The 14,921-nt window shown below is 42.0% G+C and overlaps 1 protein-coding gene across 4 annotated transcripts in view; it reads right to left on the reverse strand.

Annotated features, from left to right (window-relative positions):
- The window catches only part of FCHSD2 (FCH and double SH3 domains 2), a 119,760-nt gene that overhangs the window by 12,839 nt on the left and 92,000 nt on the right, over positions 1 to 14,921 (reverse strand). For 2 of the 4 annotated variants that reach the window (XM_064411136.1, XM_064411134.1), the window contains exons 11-13: positions 14,016 to 14,087; positions 6,632 to 6,748; positions 5,841 to 5,945 (exon numbers count right to left, since the gene is read on the reverse strand). In XM_064411136.1, the coding sequence (XP_064267206.1) occupies positions 5,841 to 5,945; positions 6,632 to 6,748; positions 14,016 to 14,087 (294 nt within the window). The remainder of the gene's footprint in view (positions 1 to 5,840; positions 5,946 to 6,631; positions 6,749 to 14,015; positions 14,088 to 14,921) is intronic. The other 2 variants (XM_064411137.1, XM_064411135.1) reach the window with 1 other exon arrangement.

The raw sequence follows: 14,921 nt of genomic DNA on the forward strand, positions 1-14,921 counted from the left end.
GTTGAGGAAAAAACCACACAGAAATGCAGCAAATGTTGCCCCTTCAATATTCTGGTTTAGGTTTTTGTTAAAGCCAGTTTTAAATGGATTTTCCTGAAAGCAGAGTTGCTTTTCAAGGCTTTCCAAGGTGCAGAACAAGGTGCCATGCCCAAATATTTTTCCTCCTGAAGAATTCAGATTTATTTCTTTTACACAAAAGTTGCACTTAGGAGATTGGTCAGATACTAAAATCAAATTAAATTAGGATTATGAGGAGACCCAAACCATCTTCTGTGAGAAAAGTTTTACTCCACTGCAATATTTTTTCAGTAGCAGGGAAAAAAATCATATAGGAATAATTTAGGGTGGAAAATCCCTCTAAGGTCATGGAGTCCAACTGTCCCCCCAGCACTGCCAAGGCCACCACTGACCATGTCCCCAAGTGGCTGGACACACTCATTTGGCAAATTCTTTTAGCCAGGAAGAAATCAGTGTGGAGAGATTCTGGCAAAACATTCTGGAAAGCCATTATCTTTATTTCTGTCCCCATTTAGAAAAACTTTTCGTTGAAATTTTAGGCTTTTTAATTGAAAAAGATATTAAAACGAAACAGCATTAAAATGAAATTATTCTGCTCAGGAAAAGTTAAATTTTGGGCCACTGGAATGATGGTAGAGTGATAGGCATGATTGCAAATCAATTTGATTTATAATTAAGTCTTGGAATGCCCTAAACTTCTCAAAACCCAAAGTGAGTCTTATTCCATGCAGTTCAGTTTTAAATCACAGCCTGCTGTGTTAAAGTAGGAAATATGAGGAAATATACATGTGTGTATGAGGAAATAAACAAAAACATTCAGCTTGCACTGCCCTGCTGGGGTTTGGGGTGGAAAACCCAAAGCTGTGGCAAAACCACCCCAACCAAAAAGCCAAATCCTGTCCAACACAACTCACCTAAAATCTGGATCCTTCTTCTGCACCAGGTGGGGAATTAGCTCATAAATTACATTTTCCACCACAACACTGAGTGAATTTCTTTTCTAAGTGGGAGGCTGGGCTGGAGGTTTGTGCAGCTATTCCAGGAGTTAATTTATATGCTAAATAATCTGCATGGGCTGAAATGCAACGTGAAGCAAGTAGGAAATGAGGCACTGGCACACATAACACCACTCCCAAGGGAATTCCAAGGTTAAGGAAAGAGAGGGGAAGCTATTCCTGGAGAAGAATCCACCTGCACAGCTCCAGCCCAAGTGGCAGATGGGTTTTTCCCAAGCTTAGACACACAGAACATTAAAGATCCCTAAGTATTGAATGTGTAGGGTTTAAAAAGTGGCTCTCAAGTTCTTGGGAGCAGGGCCTGAATGGACATCACCCAAATTCTCTAAGGAAGTAAGTGTCTGTAAAATGTATGTATGCAAACAATCCTTTTCATGTTTCTCTGCAGTCCTGGGGTGAACACTGGTTCTTCATGGAGTGAAAAATGTTATGGACATTTCAGAGCCAAAACATTCAGTAAGACTGAGGCACAGGCTGGATTAGACACCCCAAAGCCCATCACTCAGAAAATCATCCCTTTCCACCCCTGCCATGGCAGGGACACCTTCCACTGGCCCAGGGTGCTCCAAGCCACATCCAACCTGGCCTGGGACACTTCCAGAGATAGCCACAGCTTCTGTGGGCACCCTCCCAGCCAGGAATTCCTTCCCAGTATCCCACCTAGCCCTGCCCTCTGGCAGTGGGAAGCCATTCCCTGTGTCCTGGCACTACCCACCACGTACAAAGTCATTCTCCCCCTCACTAAACTGTTTTCCACCAAGACAGTTTGAAATTCCTGCTCTGTGGATGTCACTGGGATTTTTCCAGGCCAGTCCTCAATCTGCTGACCTGGGAAGACCAACAGCTCCCACACATCTCCTGCAGGGAAGGCACCTGGCACCCTGCACTGCTCCCCAGTCCTTGCTTCCTGAGCTCAACCAGAGATGGCAGAGAGTGACATTTCACAAATTCACCTTTTTGGATGAGGAGCCTTATTCCCTGGAAGTGCTCCAGGCCAGGCTGGACAGGGCTTGGAGCAACTTGGTCTAGTGGAAGGTGTCCCTGCCCATGGCAGGGGTGGGGACTAAATATGATCCTGAAGGTCCCTTCCCTCCCAAACCATGCTGTGACTCCATTTCATTTATTTTCCTGAAGCATATGGAATTTCCTTTGTTCCCACTGTGCCACAACCCAGCAATAAATATCCACAGCCAAATACAAGGAGATGGAGAAATCAGCCCCCCAAGTACAATTTAGAATGGCCCTACACCTCTGAGCTGATCAGACAGAGTAAACAGCACTGCAATGAGCCTTAACCAGATCTAATCAGGTACAAACACCCTCTGGAGAGCTGTAGGTATCCTGATGAGGAGACAAAATACATCCCCCTGTAATTAAGTGCGAATAGGATTAATTGCTGTGGAGGCCCAAAGACCTGAGAGCAAAGGGGAAACCTGTCCCACCATCCTGGAGAAGAATCTTGTCAGCCCTGGGATAACTGAACTGGCTGGGGAGAGCCACGCTGGAGCCTTTGGTGTGAGAGGAAAAAGGAGATGAGAAACTGAAATCTCCTGTGCTGGCACTGCAGAGGTACCTCCAGTCCTGGGGCAGCTTCAGGATCCTCAGGACCTGGAGGGGTTGGAGGGTGTGCAGGGAAGGGAACAGAGCTGGGAATGGCTGGAGAATTCCTGAGGGAGCTGGGAAGGGGCTCAGCCTGGAGAAAAGGAGGCTCAGGGGGACCTTGTGGCTCTGCACAGCTCCTGCCAGGAGGGGACTGCCAGAAAGGTCGGGCTCTGCTCCCAGTAAATTGCTGTCTCCAGTCATTGAAAGATAAAGGGATTCAGGCAGTGGGAAAATGGGAAGCTCAATTCCTCCCTTCCTTCCTGCTGCTACAGAAATCAAAGCTGAAATCACAGAAGTTCTACTTCAATTACCTGAATTGGGTCAGTGAGTACAGAGGAGCTCCAAGAATGGTTTATTTTCACAAATAATCAGTTTTCAATATCAATTCCCAAATTTCTAATTGATCTCCTTTACAGCTGATGCCTGAATTGTGCCACTTTCAATTTGAAGGAGCACCTTGTGCTCTCAGGATCAAAGTGGTTCAATGCAGCTGGGACAAGGATGGAATCCCTCTGGATCTAAACTCCACAGTGTGTCATTAACTGCAGTCAATTTTACTTCTTTGCCAGTGCCAGAGGTATTATCACTCAAAATCTAACATTATTTTAACATCTCCTTTAAAAACAAGCAATCAAACAAAACAAAAAATAACCCCTCCTTTAACAAACCCCACATTTTCCAATTTTAACACAAAAATGTGTGCTCTGGTTATCAGTTACAGTCACATCTGTCATGTGTCACCTGCACAGCAGCACTCTGCTGGAATTCCTAATTTCCCCCTAACTCTAATCAAGCAGTTTGCTCCCTGAAAACATCACAAGGGAAAATAGCTGTTATCCCAGGGACAAAAAGATCAGAAATAACCCACTGAGCTGTGGATGTGCCAATCTGAGGGTTTATATTCATCTTGCAGAACACAGAACAATTGGGATTCTCCAATATTTCCTAACCCTGAGCACATTTTTCCTCAATTCCTTTGCTGTACTTTCAAATGACACCTGTTTCCACACTCCTGTACTTGTTAAATCCAGTTATCCATAAGGAACAGCCCCTCAGCTTCTCCCAGGACTTAGATTTCCCTGGATTCAGGGTCTCCAAGGAAGAGAGCAGTGAGATGAGCACTTCTATGCCCAATACACCCTGGAAAAAAAAAACCCTTTACCAATAAAATCCTCTCTAACCAAACCAGAAAGAATTAATTCCAATGTGTTTGTGAAGTTGTCTTCCCCTTCAGGAATGATGAGGACAGGAAAGAAGGGAGAAAGTGAATTTGCAAAGGAAAATGAACGAGTCAAGAAACCACAATGGGATAGAACAGGCATAAAAACTTCCATAAAAATTACAAGCATTTCAAGAGAAAAATTAAAAAAAAATCAAATTTCAGTGTCATCCTCACACACACATTCAGATGTGACACCAGAACAAATTCCACAGTCTCTCTACAGCCTAAATAACTTTTTGCACAAATACCACTCCCCAACCCAATCCTCAGTAATTCCAACTCAATCATGTGCACTTAAATATGCAGGAATGTTTGGTTTTCACACACTGCAAGGAATTATAATTGCATTCCCAAAAAACAGGTTCTAGCTCAAAGCTTAGGTTGTTCTTCTCCAGGATTTTATGTGTGCAAAAATCTCTTGTCTGATTTGTGGCCTTGAGCTCAGTCTTAGGGGAGTGGGGACCAACAGGGCCAGAAGGAAAAGTCATTCCCAAGTGGAAATAAAATCTCCCTAAATTCACTTATTGGCTTATCTGAAAAAATTAAACAATGCTACAGTATAAACAGCTTTGGTGGCAATACAGAAAACTCCCACAAAGAGGTTTCCACACCATCCCAAAAGCTCAGGGACAACTTCATGTCTTTAAAATATGCGGCAGAAGAGAAAGAAGTTGGCAAAAATCCCTCAATCACTGAGTTTCATCCTCAAGCACTTGGCACTGGCACCATATTCCCTTGTAAAACAGGGCACGTGTGAACTGTTAGGAAGATAAGGGATGGTTTAAGTCCAACACACTGGAAAACCAGGAAAATACACTATTTGTATTAACTACAACACGTCATGGAGAAAATAATGTATAAAATTTCCTCTTCTTGGCACTTTCCCTCTCTCCTAAGTTCCAGACTGGTTTGATTTGTACCTTTTATAATATTTTGCTGCAAGAACTTTCTCTTTGGCAATTTCTTAGCCTGATTTTATTTCTTGCTGCTGCTTTTATCCTTGCAGATTTAATCATTAACTATGTATGCATATACACAAGTTTTTTGTAGTATGGTCCCTTGGAAATAATTTACTCAAAACAGGTTTTTAAACCACTTTCTGTAAGAATTAGGTTTTAAGAGAAACACATCCTGCATTTTCTTTAAAAAGGGAGACTGACAGTTCTCCTGCCAGGAGGAGGAATATTTTTGCTCTGTATTTTCTAACCCCTTCACCTGTAAATCACATTCCTAATTACACCAGGTACTCTGAGGTATAAGAAGCATTTCACTGAAACAATTAGATTTCTCCTAAAGTTTTAATTAAGCAACCCACTCACCCAAAACCCAGCAGATCAGATCCTGCTGCCTGCAATGGGGTTTTTCAGTCAGTGGCCATGAAAACAGTTCACTTTTACCAGCCCAACAATGGCAGCCAAATAAGAAGTTAATTTTTTCATGAGTCTTAACCCACAACAGACCTCAAAAACCTCTGTAAATCTTTTAGAAATCCCTCACTAAAATTAGACATACAAGGATTATTTCCAATGTTTTTTCATTAACAATCAGATTTAGTTTTGTATCAAAACCCACTGCAACAGCACACGGCAGTTCTAGAACCTAAAAATATGAAGTCAGATAAAATCACCATTTTCTGCTATTAATTCCTTCAAGCAGAAGGAAATTAGCAAAAAACAATGAGACTGGTTTTCAATCTGTTTCAGATAAAGCCCCTAAATACAGAGATTCTTGACCTTTGACAGTGAAAAATACAGCAAGAGGACTCACTCTTCATCAGGAGGTGTTTTAATATAATTTTTTTGATCTGGACTTTCATGAAGTTAATTCAGTGATTTGACAAATACCAAACAAAGAAAAAAAAAATCTTAAAAACTCCCTGGGTTTTGATGCTAAAAATACACATTTCCACCGACCAAATGAAGCTGTAACCAAGATCTACCTGTGGGAAGGAAGTGAAAATGCCAGAAGAATTTCCTTTTTACCTCAGCCTTGCGAATGCTCTCCCTGGCTTCGTCTATTTTCTGCTCCAGTTCCGCTCGGGTTTGCTCGGACATCACGGGCCCGTGGCACTCCAGCTCCTCCAGGGTCTGCCAGGAACAAGGGAACACAGCACAGGTGCAGTAGGTGCCAAGGACAGGAATTTGTGACAGTCAGGTACTGTTTGGGTGCTGGGGCTGGCTGACAAAGGTGCATCCCAGGAAATAAAAGGTGGTGACTCTAATGCTGCCCTCTGGCCATTCCCTGTGTCCTGTCCCTCCACTCCTTGTCCCAAGTCCCTCTCCAGCTCTCCTGGAGCCCCTTTAGGCACTGGGAGGGGCACTGAGCTCTCCCTGGAGCCTTTCCAGAGATGTCAGAGCATTCTGGATGCTGTTTTTCTCCAGCTGATGCCATGCTCAGGGGCTGGAATTGTATGGAGGACCAGGAAACTGGGCAGGGTGTGGTGAAAGCACAGCAGACTCCATGGCTGAATTTTTTGCAATGAGCTTTCATCTTTATTCTCCCTCCTAAAAGACACATTCAACACATTCCAAAACCCAGCTGCCTGATGCCCAAACACAGCCCTTGGCTCTTCAGAGCTGAGCCACAGACACAGAAATAAATTTATCAATTCCCGTCTAATTTTGCTTCTTCGCATTAGATGTAACAGCCAATTCCTCATGGATTTTCCCATTGTGGAACTGACTTTTGACAGCCACGTGAAGGCAGGCCCCGGGTGACCCCTGGTGCTGTCAGCAGCTCGTGTCCCAAGGGATGTGCTTTGTCCCAGACCTACCCTCTGGCTGTGGACGATGTTCTTGTGCTCACGGGCCACACGCGTTGCCCATTTCCGCGCCTCCTTGTTCAGGCTGTGCTCCTCGGTCGTTCCCGTCTCCGATTCCAGCTGTCGGCTCTGGAACGGGCAACAAGGGATGGGTTATGATGGCCCAGACCTCTGTGTTTGCCTACAGGGTAACTCTGTGCTACATTTATCAGCCTGGGGTCTTGCTGCTTATGAAACAAAGAAGGTGTGACAAGAACTTCCTGGTGAACTTTGGGATGGGACCAGGTTGGGGGAAGACGACTCAAAAGCCAAAAGTTCAGAAGAATTCAATTCTCAAAGTAAACAGGCATTATAGGAAGCAAAGATCATGGAATGGTTTGGGATGGAAGGGGCTTTAAAAGCCCATCCAGTGCCACACCTTCCACTGTCCCAGGTTGCTCCAAGCCCTGTCCAACCTGGCCTTGGGTACTTCCAGGGATGGAGCAGCCACAGCTTCCCTGGGCACCCTGTGTGAGTGCCTGCCCACCCTCACGGGGAACAATTCCTTCCTAAAGATGTAAAGTTTAGAGAGGCTCATTCTTTGTAAATTGTGATTAAACCACAAAGCCATCAAATATTTTAGTTCAGCGTGTCAGTTTCTGTCCAAAAATGTTTGTGTCTGCAAAACAGTCTGGAATTTCCAATCACATTTTTGATATTGTTCCATCTTACTCCTGCTTTTGTTGTGTCAATGACAAAAAGTAAAATTGCGCCCCTCAAGAAGTTCCAACTAAAGCAAGATGAAATAGTTCTCTGCACTGTCTCCAGGCTGGACAGAACAGGAACATTTTCCAGCATGGAATTACTGAAATCATTCTCAATCTTTCCATCATTTCCATTTGTAACAGAATCACAGAATCATCTTCCATTTCTGAAGATATCCAGAAGCCACCTGGATACAGTCCTGGACAACCAGCTCCGGACCAGACAACCTCCAGGGATCCCTTCCAACCTCAACCAGTCCTTGTGATTTTTTTTTTCCTGATCCAGACACTGCAATCCACACCCCCTGCTCTCCTTTTCAACACAAGTCCTGACATAATCCTGCCCACCCTTTGAGATCAACCAAAAAAAATCCCTTGCAAACTGACTCAAGAAGAGAGAATATGCACAGAGCTGTTGAAGTGAAAGAAATGCCTGTGTCACAAATTTCTCACTCTGTGTGGTTCAAATGACACCATTTTTCTTCCTCAGGTGGAGTTTGAAACGAGGGAAAAAGCCCAGAAGGATGAAAAGGTTGTTTAGGCAGGAGAAATCCAAGGCTAGCCATCAGGAAAGGGTAAGAGAGCTGAAAGACATGGAATCATTTTCAGGGTAGCTGGGAAGCCTCCAGCTGTTGCAGAAGAAGAGATGCTGTTATCAGGTATTTTAGCAGGAAAAGTGGAATGATTTGTGTCAAGGAAGGATGAGAGTTTAATCATCTACACCAGCATTTGGCACAGACTGGGGTAAAGCCAAGAACACCAGGAGGCAAACTGAAGTCATTCTGAAAACAAGATTCTTCTGCCCTTTAGATTACACTGTCCACGTGGAAGAGACAAAAATTACTAACTGTGGTTGACAGCCTATCAGGGGATATAATTGAAAAAAAGGCAAAATTAGTTCAGCTCATTACTGGTTCAGGGAAGTTCTTTGCCAAAACTGAACCTGGCCTTTATTCTGAGTGTGTGAAATGCCAGCCAGAGTTATTTTCCAGGCACAGGGAATTGTCAGGCTTGGTGTGGAGCAGCCCAGAAGAGGAAGAGGAGAGGTACAGGCACAGGGCCAGCCCTGGGATGATCAGGTGGGAAGGTGAAGCTTCAGGTGAGGATCTCTTCACCCATCCCCTCAATTTAATTAGCAAACTGGCTTTTATTGAGATGGATTTAGAGAATCATATCCATTCATTACTGGCTCCTTTCATCACCTCTGTTAAGCTACTCCACTGTAAACTTGGAGAAGACAACACATGGATTTATTTAGGCACATCCAATCCTTAAGGTAACATTTCACCTCAGTTCTTTCCCAGTTTATCACACAGCTTCTTCCACAGCTTCCACCTGAGCCTAAACCTGAGCAGAATCTTTGACATTCCCTCTTCCCTATCAAACATCTGAGAGTGAAAGTAGCCCATAACATATTTCAGTGCTCCCACTGCTCTTGTTCCTACTCAGCAGCTCATTTTCATATGGAAAGAATCCAGACTTTTCTGTCACTTGATAATCTTCTCCATTACCCCAAGTGTGATTTGGGGTTTTAGTCTATTTATAATCAAAAGCACTTCACCAGAAAAATGAATGCGGACTTTGTGGCTACTCTTTAAGGCCTAGTAAAAAATAAAGGAATTTTGTAGGATCAGACTTTTATTAGTTATTTATAAAGCAGTATTGCACCCAGGCAGACCTCACCCTTGCTTAAAGGTCTAAAAATAAAACAAAAATAAAAATGTGGCAATGAAAAGCCTTAATTCTGTACCCTCAGGGAAAGACGGACTGGACAGGAACATCAAGAAAATGAAAACTCAGTTACCATTAAAACAGGTGAGAAGAAAGGAGCTAAATCAGATTTATCTGCTGTGGACATTAAAGTCCAAATTGCAGGGAGGAAGGGTCTGATCCTGATTTACTCCATGAAGCTGAAGTGTTTTCAGGCCTGGAATGCCTCAATTTAACCTCTTCCAAAAAGAGAGGGAAACCAAACCCACTCTGCGTGGCCAAGGAATGAAGGGAGAGCCAAACAACCTGAGCTAAACATAGATGGGCACTCTGCTGCTCCCTCAGGGCTTGGGTTACAACAAAACCAGTGTTTAGTGCTAAAAATTCGATCAGTAAACCAAACACAAAGTCCTGCATGGCTCCAAGCAGCTAAAAAGCTTAGGGGCAGCAATGCTGCTTCTTAAATTAACAAAAGCATCCAGGCTGCAGCCAAGTGTCACTTCTCCATTTCGGTCTGAAATGTTGGTGCAGGTGCAGGATTTGCCTCCCAACAGGCCAAACTCAGCCTGTATTCTTATTTATCTGGTTATATCCGGATGCAGATGGCACAGTGCTGTCTTGAAAGCAAAAAAAAAATCGGCTCTTGAGCCCCGAAGTTCCTTATTTTTGTGGCTGAAGCCTAAAAAAGTTCACTTCTAGCAAGGCAAAATGCAGGGAACATTTATTGCATGCAAAGCACCGACATGAAACACAGCTAAAAACCAGGCATTTCTTTTAAAGAGAGGTGAAAACAAGAAGTTTCCATGCCAATGCTGCAGAGCAACACTCTGGGGAGGAGGAAGGAACACACATGACATTTTTCACACAACTCACTGCTAAACTCAGCAGTTCTGAGAAAATCGTGAGCCAACTTTGGGGCTCCTTTCAGTCTCTTGTTGCTGAATTCATTTAATTTTAATTTAGCCAAGAGTGAGCTGGGGCTGACTCATATTTCAGTCAATTTCCAACATTTCAAACTGGACACTCCTCATCTTTAAAAATTCAGATTTTTTTTTTTTACATAAAGGGGATTTTTTTTCCCCTCAGAATAACAAAAAAGGACTGAAACCCACTATTATTATTTTTACATATATGTTACAATAAGGCTAAATCCAAATCAACCTATTACTGCTGCTTTATAGAACCACATGCTGCTTTTTAAACAAACAAATTTATAGTATTTTATTAATACTAGACAATATTATATAAACCTAATAAATTGATGAGGGGGCTGCAGAAGGAAAGGGACCATCAGGCTGGGCAGGGCTATTTTGGGGTTTTTTTTTTGTTTTGGTTTGGGTTTTGGGGTTTTTTGTTTGTTTCATTTTTTTTTGTTTTGTTTTGGAAGTCTACAATCTTAAAAGTATTGACTTTTATTAAATATCACTGATCAACACAGCTTTGTTATTCCCAGACCTTGATGTTTCTGTATTAAGAACTTCTGCTGCATACAAGAGATGAAAAGCACAACCCTTTTGTTAAAATTAACTTGAATCTTATTTATTTCTAAAGGTTTTTATTGTTCTCACTGAAATTAATCTTGAAAATAGAGTGCAGAGTATTTTTGTTCATTTACTTCTGTTCTCACCCTCATAATTATCCTCATTTGCCTCAGCTCTCACAGCAGCTGCATTCCCAGCCAATTTTTTCAAAAATCTATTAGAAGTAGAAATATGGAAAAATAGCCCTCATTAGGTAACCAAAGGCAAAAAAAGACTTTTAAAATCAAGTTTGACCCAGAAAAATTGATTTTGTAGATATTTCCAATGCAATATAAACGAATTTGTAGTTCTGAAGTGGCCACTTCTTTCTAGTGCAACTTCTGCTCTCTGATTTTCACAGAAAATACTCAGAGCTTTGCTTAAATTTTGTTTCCTGACTGCTAAAAGCCAAAGAATTCTGTGTGCTCTCTAAATTAAAATTAGGTGGTGCAAATTAAAATAAAATCAACTAGGCAGCGAAAATTAAAATAAAATCCATTAGGTTGGGAGCCAATTCCAACTCATTATACTTAGGAGAAAATCAGAAATGATCCCCACATTCAACCTAAGTTAAATCCCCAGTAGATCCTAAACTTTCCTTTTTCTTCAGCATCAACCTCAAATATAAATATCAGATTTCAGATTTTATTTTAAGCACAACTGGGGTGGGAGGGATTAAATAAAATCCATTTTAGACAGGCACAAGATGGGTCAAGTCACAGAAGGAAGGCAGAGCTTTGCCCACTCACACCCACTGATCATTTCTTTACCTGAATGGCTGTAATTCTCCTCAAAAAGAATTCCTAATACTGAACAAAATTAAATAATTACCTCTTTGTAATATATATTTAGCCTCAAAAAGGTTATACCTAAAACCAGTCTGTTCCAGTATTAAAAGGTTGATCAAATTAAATAGTAACTTGGATTTTTTTTTTTTTTAGGTTTAACTTCAAGAAAGTTATACTTAAACCTGGTATGTTCTGGTATTAAATGTACAGATCACTGTAAATATAGAAATATGGGCCCTTTTTATGTAACTTATATAAAATTCCTTTATAGAAGATGCTGAGAAATTCCAAGATGATCCTCTGAGAGTGAAGGGAAAATCATCTCTGTTTTCACTATCTACCCATGAAACAGCCAAGTTACGTGGGGGAGAAACTGCAAAACTTTCCTCTGAACTTCCTGAGGTGTTTTTGTGCAAATTAAGAGGGGAAAAAATAACATTATTTTCATGTCACGAAGCTGTGGGAGAAATCAGCTGGGCCACAGCTTTTCCTCATGTTCTCTGAGGAAACAGTGAATAAAAAACAGGAAAAAGACCCCAAAAATGAAATGTCAGCTTTTCAGGGCCCTTCTCCTCCCATTCCAGGGACACTTTTGTGTCACCTGCCCCCTCTTCTCACGAGATAACCCTGGGATCAAGGAAAAAGCAGCTTTTCCAGGCAGGAAGCAGAGCAAAGCTGGCCAATTTCCCTTCTCTTCTGCCCTGCTCTCGTGCCTGATCTGTGAGCACAGGGCAGCGTCTCCACAGGCTGGGTTTCTGTGGAATTCAGAAATATCCCTTTTCCTCGTGGGAGGGTGGGGCATGGTGAAACTGGAGTATCACAGCAGCCCCTGCGCATTTCCTTGGGAGGATAAAGGTGTTTTAAAAGGTTCTTTTCCATTCTCTGCTTTGCTGGCTATAAATCCATGCTGGGAATTCTTTTCTGGAGAGGATTAAAGCTTGCTAGGAACTGAGCAATCATTTCTTTCTGAGTATTTTTAGACCAAACCATGTCTTTAAGGGTAAGTGGTTTGTTTAAGGGATTTTTTTGAAAACTTTTTTAAAAATAAGAATTTATGTCCATCAAAATGAACAAAGATAATGAAATCAATTTATTAAATTCCAGCTGAAATCAATTTTTTTTAGATAAAGGAGAATACCTGATTGATGTAAAATATTTTGAAGTGGTTTTCTCTTTGAGCCACTCAGAAGTGTACATTTTACCTAGAGCAACTGGGATTTTTGGGATCAAAACTCCTGGAAGTTGATGCAAAATTGTTTCATTCCTTCCTTTCTTAGGAACAGACCCTTTTGCTCTGACTGTGCATGTTGGGATCATTTTGGAAGCAAACTGGGCTGTGTCTGACTCAAGGCTTGCACAGAAATCCTGGTAATAAAACAGAAGTTTGGCATGGACCATGCAAAAGTGGAATTTCCAGCAGAATTCAGATCTCTCCATTCAGAGCTCCACATCCATATTGTTTATAACATTCTTCCTGCCTACAGCCCTCACAACTCCATTCCAGTAATACTTAAATACTCTGAATTTTGAGCTCAGTCCCAGTGGATCAGCCTGAAGAGAGCCCACAACTTGTTCTTGGAAAAGGTTCATATTAAACTTTTGATGAGATGCATTTATGACTCTACTTTTTTCTTTCAGTCCTTGGTGTGAAAATTATCATGCACAACTCACAGAAATTGAAAGCCAACTGAGAAACCTCTGCAAAACATCTAGAAACAGAACATGTGGCAAAAGAATGCTTGGTGATTGTTCTCCTGCAATTAAATGTTGCTCCATCAATTAGAAAAGACCCAATTTCTGAGCAATTCAAAAGCCTGAGCAAGAGCCTTCATTCTCTTGTACTTATTGATTAAAAATGGGATTGCCCAGGTAGGATCCTGTCAGCTCAGCAGAATTACATGGATCATAAAGAAGCATAATTGAATTATTTTGGGGGAAATTGGTTACAGTCCAAGCAGCTGAAGATTAAAAAGCTGCAGAGCACTGAGAAAATTCAGGAATTCTGCAGCCCAAGGGGGTTAACCAAGCAAAGGAGTGAGGAAGTGAGACATGAAGGACCCATTCATGGCTTCCCAAGAATTCCTGGAGTGAGGCAGCACCGGCAGCACACGCGGACCCCGTGAGCCCACACAGGGGCCATGGCACAGAATCCCGGCATTCCTCACACTGCAGAGTTCACTGGGAGAGACTTCCAGCTCTCCTGGCCATGGGGATGGCCCTGTGGAAAAAGAGCCAAATGGATCAGCAATGGGGCTGCACTTCACCAGTGCACTCAGAGCTTGCAGCTCTCAGACCTCTCCCTCTCACACAGGAGCAGCAACCAATTTCACACAGCACTGTCTTGAGCTGTGAAATTTTAATTCATGCCCCAGCAGATCAGAGTATCAATTACAAACCCCAAATTGATTAGAATATCAATTACAAAAGAAGTGTGAAGCTTCCCTCCACGACTAACACCCTTAAATTGTTTTTTCTCCTTGAAGTCTCATTGTGAAAAAAAGCTTTTTTTTTTTTTTCCTTTTCTGTTTTATATATATAGAGATTGTGCATTCTGTTGCCACCTGTCCAGAGTGTAAATTCAGCATCCCACATGCACAGGGACAACACAGGGCTGACCAGAAACACCCCCAGGTACCTCTGCTATGGTCATTCTCATAGCACTGACAGGTGAGGGCTCAATCTCCACCAGCTGAACTGCATTAAAACTCTGGACGCAGTGAGTGCACAGGGATGAGAACACAGCAGCAAAGGTTAGAGAGGCAGAGCAAAGACTCAGAAAGATTCTGCTCACTGTTATCAAGAACAACCTGAAATTTATCACAGAATATCCTGAGCTGGAAGGGACCCATCAACATTATCCAGTCCTGCACAGACACCCAAAAATCCCACCCAAGAGCATTGTCCAAACATTTATTTATGGGAATAACTGACTCTTCCTGGAATAAAAATCAAAATCAGAGTTTGTTGAAAGGGAAATACTAAGGAGAGCCAGTCAGAGATGTCAGGGTGACTGGGTAAATCACCCTTATGCAGGTCTTGATCTGAATCACCTGAATGCAGATCAGGACTGCCCAAGTCAGTTCAATAAAGAATTCAAGTCAGAAAAAGATCCACACTCATTTTAAACAGCTGTTTTTAAAAATAACATCAGTAATGTCAATGGGACATCAAGAATCCACTTTAATCAAGGTGCTGTTTGGAAATGCACTTACATACTCTGATTCACTCACTTTTAATGTCATTAATGATTGCTTTGGAAGCAACACAGAAACCAAGATAAGATTCTTGCATATTATTTTGGAATGCAGTGTTTTAACAGTATTATTTTTAGTAACACTCTCTGTATGTATCTCTAAGTATTCCTCGAGCAATTGAGGTGTGCAGGGACACTTTATTTGGCACAGTTGTAACCCAGTATTAGTGAATATTACGAGAACCTCACCAGCAGGATAAAAAGGCAACAAAATTTAGTAGGAATTAGGTTGAAAGCAGTGAAACAGAGGACTGTTAGTCACAATCTGGAAGCCAAAAAAAGATTCTG

The sequence above is a fragment of the Passer domesticus genome, chromosome 2, assembly GCF_036417665.1.
Source record: "Passer domesticus isolate bPasDom1 chromosome 2, bPasDom1.hap1, whole genome shotgun sequence".
Lineage (NCBI taxonomy): Eukaryota > Metazoa > Chordata > Aves > Passeriformes > Passeridae > Passer > Passer domesticus.